This window comes from Podarcis cretensis (genome assembly GCF_951804945.1).
Source record: "Podarcis cretensis genome assembly, chromosome: 13".
Lineage (NCBI taxonomy): Eukaryota > Metazoa > Chordata > Lepidosauria > Squamata > Lacertidae > Podarcis > Podarcis cretensis.
This window is the reverse complement of record NC_137182.1, coordinates 29,717,330-29,724,594: the sequence shown is the minus strand read 5'-3', so window position 1 is coordinate 29,724,594 and position 7,265 is coordinate 29,717,330. Positions and strand designations below refer to the sequence as shown.

The window sequence follows — 7,265 nt, the reverse complement described above, 5'->3', positions numbered from 1 at the left end:
GTGTGTGTGTGGTGTTATGTGCACCCCTTGAGGTCCACGGATCCCCAATTGGGAACCACTAGGATAGTAGGATTGATAATATCAAAGGCTGTCAAAAGTTTTAGGAGAGTTAACAGAGCTGAACTCCCCTTGTCTCTCTATCTCTGTCTCTATCAGGGCAACAAAAGATGTTTCAGTACCAAACTGAGGCCAAAAACCAGACTGAAATGCAAGCCCCCCCAGACAACAGCCATCATCTAAAAATGCCCGGAGTTGCAGCAACCAACTCCCGTGAACAGGGTGGCCTACCATCAAAAGGAGAATTTGAATATGCTTATATATATGTATATATACACATTTAGAATTAATTACTGTAAGTTAAATTAATATACCTTATTTCTTCCTATTGTCAGAAAAGTATAACCTCATGGCGTAATTTCAGAAATGTAGGAAACGTAACTTCAGAGTTAATACAGAAACGTTTTCTTTCACGATTTGAGTTTTTATGTGGAATGGGACCAGGGTGTGCTAGATGTTGTTAGTCGTTTAGTCGTGTCCGACTCTTCGTGACCCCATGGACCAGAGCACGCCGGGCACACCAGAGATAAATAGTACTGTATACAAAATGATAAATGTACGCAATACGCCTTGGACGCGTAATATACACGTCACCCATTCCCTTACACAGCCGCTGCTATGGCAACCGCGGCCTTCCATCCTGGCAACCTCTCGCGCCTCGAAGTGACGTGGGCAGCGGGCGTTAGTGACGTAACCGTTTCCTCTGGGAAAGAAAGGGCTCTCGGGCAGGTGAGTGACAGGTTCTCGGCGGGCCCCCAGCTTGACGCTCCAGTGCCGAGACCCCTTTGAAGCGGGCCCTTCCGCTTCTCCCCCGCCCCCCGGGAAGTCCTTCGGCGCCTCCCGGTTGCGAGCGCTGCGCGCTCCCCGCTCTGCTGCTACCCTTTCGGCCGGACCTCCTTCCCTTCGGCGCCTCTCCGCCCTTGCCTTCGCTTTCCTGCCCGCGGAAATGTCGGAACTTTCCGCCCCTCTTTCGGGCAGCGTTTCCTCTGCCCCGGCACCTTTTCTTTTCGTTTGCACGCTGCTTTTTGGGCCCGCTTCCTCCTCGCCCTGCCTCCTTTCTGTCACCTCGCGCGGCCCGGAAGCTGCTTCCCTTTGCACTGGCGAGGCTCCACGTCCCTTCCCCCAAGCAAACCGCCCCCCCCCCGCCTAGTGGGCTGTTTGTTTTGTTTTTAACTTTGGGAAGCAAAGCTCATGGAGAAGCCTATGAGGGAGAACGGAATGGAGAAGGAAACCTTCCGGGGGGGGGGCATCGGGCAGGGGCAATGCCCATTTAAAGTTAAAACCCGAGAGACGGATCTTGCTGAAACTTGGGACCGGATCAGAGGTGATGGGGAACATCAGAGCAAGGCTAAAAGACAGGAGTTGAGGACAAGCTCCTTGAAGGCTTCGTAGAAGGGAGAAGTAGGAACCCAGCAAAAGGCAGGTTGATTGGGCAAAACAGAAAAGCTTTCAGCTAGCATACACTTCCTTGGGGGCCAGGAGGACATGGAAATCACCTGTGCTATATATATCGTGCAAATAGGAGGACTATATGGAGTGCTTATGTCATGAAGTGCTTATGTCATGCCAAGTTGTTGGTTCCTTGCTCCCTCCCTTATCAATGGAAACTTAATGTGCCCCAGTTTTTTGTTTACTGTGGCTACTTCCCCAGCAGGCCATCAAAGTCAATGGCAGGAGGCTAATTCTTGCCTGTCACATGTATTTTTTCCATCATTGGATAAGGGGGTGATCTGGGTCAATCTTAAAAATCCTAATGAGATAGAGGGGAGTATATCTCTGCCACTCCCCACCTCCCGCCCCTTTTAACGTCAACTGGACAAGAGGAAATTAAATATATTTTTCTGGCATGGAGATAAGTAGTGGGAATTGCTTCACTTGCTTAGTTTCTGTACATTGGGTTGCTATTATAGGGTCAGTAACAAAGCTGAGACTGAGGAAAGCATACTCAGTCATAGCTGTCTCTTTCCCCAAGTAACCTGCTTTCTTCACCGTATTGACATTATAAGACGTTATAGATCAAAAGTACTGCCTTGAATTGGGCTGAAAATCTATTGAAAACCAGTACAACCAGCACAGAGCAATGTAATGTACTTCTGTGAACTAATCTTCCCCAGGCGCTTCCATGAAGACATAGTTTTGCGTCACAAACTGGTTCTGCAAATGGAAACTTCTCTTAACCTGGAGGCAGTTTTATTTTTTAATATTGAACAGGGAGGCTAGCAGGCAAGAGGATGTGAAGGTCTTAGGTTGCAATCTAGTGGGATAACCAAGGCTCCAGCCTACAAGTTTTGGCTTCTATTGCAAATTTTAGATCTAAATCCCGCTTGGTAAGTAAGAAACAAATAAACCTAGTCCCTATAAGTATGTCCTCAAGTCATATACATTTTGGCTGCTTGATATCTTACTCCTGAGAACATGTACCAAGCTGGTAAATTAAAAAAAAGATTTGTTGGAATACAAAGAAACATAGGTCTCTAGAAATCTGATGATTTGTTGGAAAGATAGTGTGCATCAGCATGCAATGTTAACTGCTCTGTTTTCTAGATCCTCTTTCTCACTAAGTATATGTCATCAATCCATCTTTGTACAGATTGTAAAGTATTTTGTACATTGTCTTGTTTGTCCTTGCAACACCCTTTCATTCCCATTTTACCACTGGAGAACTGAGGCTGAGATAGCAACTTGCCCAAGGCTCCTTGAGGTCATGACTGAGGTAGGGGCTAAATCTCATGGGCCTAGGCTGAGAACTATGAATTGTGCCCCTCTGACTTTGATGCCTATTTTATTTAACATTCAGAGAAACAGGAAAACTGAAAACAGCAGGTAAAACCAGGGGTAAAAACCACTGTCTCTCTTTCTCCTTAATTAAAAACTGCAGTGAGAAATGGGACTGAAATCCTAATCAGATGCCATCTGAATTTCCCTCTGCTGTCAAGGCCAGAACTGCTATCCTTGTTGCTCCCCTGTTCTCTAAAGGTAAGAGATGGAGCCCCTTGAAGTGACCATCATTGAAGGTGTGGGGGATGAAGTCACTGTTGTGGCTGGCCTCGTGGTCCTTATCATGGCCTTGATCCTGGCCTGGCTTTCCACATATGTGGCGGATGGTGGCAGCCATCTTCTGGGAACGGTTGTGGCTACTGGAGATTCAGCAGTGATCCACTTGAGCCCCATTGAACGCTACGTGGGGAACTCGGTGTCAGAACAGTCAGAGCCCCAAGGTGCTGCAGAAGGGGCTGAAGAGAAGGCAGAAGAGGGTCCTGCTTCTGATGCAGGTCCTGCAGTTGAGCAAGGAGACAGCAGTAGTAGCTCAGATGCTACCTTAGACCGCCTTTTGGACATTCAGGGCCTGTCCCAAAGGACCTTTTCTATTGCTGCTGATTCCCAAGAGAACCAGAGAGTTCCACAAGCTGTGCCTGTCATGGAGGAGAGTGAACCAAACCCAGGATTTATCAAGGTGCGCCTCAAATTCCTCAATGACACAGAGGAGGTGGCCATTGTGAAGCCAGAAGACACCATTGGCATCCTCAAGAGGTGAGTGGTGTTGAATATGAATAAAATATGCACAAGTCCAAAGTGTTGCCTCCACATATTAACAGTGAGTAATGTGCAACCTGTTTTTTTTGCAGTTAAAGCAAGTAAGTAAAATGGTTTGTCTCATATGTTGTCAACAATACTAAACAACTGAAAGCCAAAAGAAATACTTGCACAAGTACATCATCTATACATGTGTTCAAACCACTGATAAGAAAAGGTTTGATAAACAGGATGCAACATCTCAAAATCTTTAGTCACTGATCATTAAAATGTGCATTAAAAAAACCTTTAGCACAAGTTACAAGAAAGAAGATTCCAACTAAACATCAGGAATAGCTTTCTGACGTAAGAGCTCTCTGACAGTGGAACGGACTCGCTCGGGAGGTTGTGGATTCTCCTTCATGGTGGGGTTTTAAACAGAGATCATATGGCCATCTGTCATGAATGCTTTAGTTCAGATTCCTGCACTGCAGGGGGTTGGACTAGATGACCCTTAGGGTCCCTTCCATCTCTACAGTTTTATGATTCTACTGTAATCTGGATGACACAATACAATGAGAAAGAATAATGTAGAGGATCATGCAGGTAAATGCTCTCTTGGATACTTATGGCTGACATTTTTTTGTATACTTTCTTCAGTATTGTGAAATAAGTTTTAGTTTTGCACATAAAGAAGTTCTGTCCAAAGGAGACTAGTGGAGGGTGGTTCTGGCATACTGATTATAAGGAACCATTGCATTATATGCGGCTGTGAGCAGCGCTAGCAGACGAACCCTATTCATTTTGAGTGTCATGAAGCATGTTGTACAGCAGTCTGCTGAGCTGAATCATTCACCTGACCTTTAAAAAACAGTACTACACATTTGAGTTTAGGGGTGGGAGATGAACAAAAAATATTTCCAAAGATTTGGAAAGTTTCAAAGAAAGCTTTGCAGGTGGGTGCGTGGGTGGGTAGGTAGGTAAATAGCAAGAGCTGCGTGTAGTTTATTAGCCTACAAAGTGGTTGGGGTGGAGGTTTATTCCTCTTAAAACTTTGAGACCTCCAAGTGCACTCACAGCAGTGCAAGACTTCTGTGCACCGACTACCAGCCCAGCAGCACTTCTTGGAATACCCCTGGGGTGATGTGAGCCATGGGCGCTCCAGGAAGTGCTGCCAGGCTACTAGGATCCAGCATGCAGAAATTTCCCCCCTTGTTTCATGTACCCCACCAACTTCCACATCCCCTATGAGAACTGCTACTTGTGAACACATTTATTTATAGGGTAGTGAGGTATGTTGTTGATTATTTTAAAGCGGCCTTACCCCACAACATGCCATGCAGGTATTTTGTACTACAACTCTCCTCAGTCTCCGCCAGAACACCCATTTAAAAGCAGTCCCATCAGTATTCCCTCCCCCCCCCCTCTCTCTTTGGCCTAGATGTTCATTTCCTTGTTTTTCTCTCCAAAGCAAGTACTTCCCAGGCCGGGAGAATCAGATGAAGTTTATCTACCAGGGCCAGCTTCTCCAGGACCAGGCACGGACTCTTCGCTCTCTCAACATCCTGGACAATTGCGTAATCCACTGTCATCTTTCTCAGACTGCTACCTCCGCCATGCCTGACCCAGTGGTTGCACCATCGGAAGCTGGCGGTATCACTTTGAGCATGGGCAACCTGATGATTCCCATTTTTGTGGTGATGCTGGCGGTCATCTGGTATTTCCGTATCAACTACCGGCAGTTATTCACAGCCCCGGCCACCATTTCCTTGGTTGGGGCGACTGTCTTTTTTAGTTTCCTTGTTTTCGGGATGTATGGACGATGAGCAGCCATGGGGAAGGAGGGAGTGGCCTTAGCTGCCAAATCTTGAGTGCTCTCTGTTTCGTACTTCCACTCATTCATACCCTGTGAGGGACATATAAAGCTCTTATCCAGAATTCTCCGCTGATGGAGGTTAGAGCTCCACAAAACCTTTGAGTTGAAAAATTGTACTTAATTTCTACATTTTCTATCGCTACAGCATTTGGGTATCTTTGAAGAGTGATGCTAGAAGAGGGGAACGAGACAAGTATAGAAGAGAGCAGGGCCACAGGTGTTTGCTCTGATCTCCCCCTACTCTCAGGATAGAATCCTTTCAGCTGTCAGAAGCATTGCCTTGCTGTCGTTCGGCTTCTAGGCCTCGAAGAGAGATTTGGCTGCCACGTTCTTCTCCACAGCTACTAGGACTTGGAACTTGGTGATGATTATCGTAGAGAACCCATTTGTACTGAAGTACAGTTCCTGTCCCTTGTGCTCTTAAGACTTCTGAGCCCCGCAATAGAGGAAACGGGCTCTCCACCTAAGCATTTGCCTGTTTAGTTTGCTGCTGCTGCTGCTTTGGAAAGCATGAATGGAATGATCTTTGGGTTCATGCTTCTCTCCATTTCACTGCCACTAATTACATGGTAGTTACACAGTGATGCACTGTGAAATAGTGAGACACCTGCCTTCTCCCCTCCCACCTTTCCAAGATACATGCACCTTGAACTATGTTCTGAAGACACCTGCTCACTTCTTACTGTACGGACTCCATTGAGATGCTCACACTACCCCTGTGCTGTAGAAAGGAAGAGCCCTCTCCAAAGAGGGCCATTTGCATGTGCACACACTGCAAGGATTATGATCCAGAATGCCATTAGTAACCAAGACGCTTGCATGGTTTGCCTCTTAACTGTCTACAGGAAGAATATTGGCAGCACTTGGGGGTTAACCAGGTTGACTTACAAGTATTGAAACCACATTTATCTCCTTGGAATTCATGGTCACTGGCTGAGAGGGCTTCAAATAGAAGACAGGCAAGCTGAATTTCCCTTGTCTTCTGTGCCAGCGGTGATGATTTGACATCGAAGACATAAAAGACCAGGACTGGTAAATGTAATCACTACACCCCTCTCTGCTAGGTTGTAGGCGACTTCTCTTTGAGCTTGCTAAAGTATTTTAAATCCCACAACTTGTTTCTTAAGTGGAGAGAGTTGGGGGAGTTAATTAAATTTCAGGCCTCATGGTTGCTAACCTAAGTTGGAACTGAATAACCAACTTCAGATATTTCCGATGGTAATTATCAGTGCCAAGTAATTTCCCACTCCTCCTCAAAATCAATCTCTAGTATTTGTACCACTGATCTAGCTTTTAAAATCAAGGCATTTATTAAAAGTTGTCAGAAATCATTCTTTTAAGTTAAACCTGCGCTTGACATCCACTGTGTGAAATGTATTATAAAAATCCATGCAGATTTTATGTCGTCGTGTTTTCTTCTGTGGAGTTTGTTCAAATCTGCTTTAAGAGGAAGGAAAATAAGGAAGGAAAATAAAAACAGGCATCTGAGTAACTACCTGTGACAATTAAGCATCGTCTCTAAATGACTAGGCAGGGAAGCTTTTTGTAAATTGGGGGAGATTGGACTCTTCCCCTCCCAGTCTTTGGTGTGCTACATATATATGTCCAGTTATTTACTTGTTTAAAAGGTCTTTTGCTGGAGCTGGGAAGTTTCCATACCCAAATTTTATATACTCTATATACTCTTCATATACAGGCTTTTCACACCACCAAATTCGGAACAGCTTTGCTACATGATCTACACCAGGCATGTCCAACTCCCAAGAGACTGCTATCTACTCCCACTATAAAAAAATGGCAGTGATCTACCCATTGGATT

The 7,265-nt window shown here is 45.4% G+C and overlaps 1 protein-coding gene across 2 annotated transcripts; it reads left to right on the top strand.

Moving 5' to 3' along the window:
* Window positions 1-667: 667 nt before the first annotated feature.
* On the top strand, window positions 668-6,847 carry TMUB2 (transmembrane and ubiquitin like domain containing 2). Of its 2 annotated transcripts, none has more exons than XM_079948885.1 (3): window positions 668-786; window positions 2,936-3,588; window positions 5,042-6,847. In XM_079948885.1, exons 2-3 carry the CDS (start codon window positions 3,041-3,043, stop codon window positions 5,394-5,396), a joined length of 903 nt encoding a protein of 300 aa, XP_079805011.1. In that variant the 5' UTR covers window positions 668-786; window positions 2,936-3,040; the 3' UTR covers window positions 5,397-6,847. The 2 variants fall into 2 exon arrangements, with proteins under 2 accessions (XP_079805011.1, XP_079805012.1); XM_079948886.1 differs by lacking the exon at window positions 668-786 and adding an exon at window positions 871-1,480 and having other exon boundaries at window positions 2,940-3,588.
* Window positions 6,848-7,265: the final 418 nt, after the last annotated feature.

Excerpts from the sequence above, each read along its gene's own strand:
- TMUB2 (XM_079948885.1), top strand. The coding sequence starts at position 3,041 with ATGGAGCCCCTTGAAGTGACCATCATTGAAGGTGTGGGGGATGAAGTC. Across the intron at positions 3,589-5,041 it reads ACCATTGGCATCCTCAAGAG|CAAGTACTTCCCAGGCCGGG; the intron begins GTGAGTGGTGTT and ends TTCTCTCCAAAG.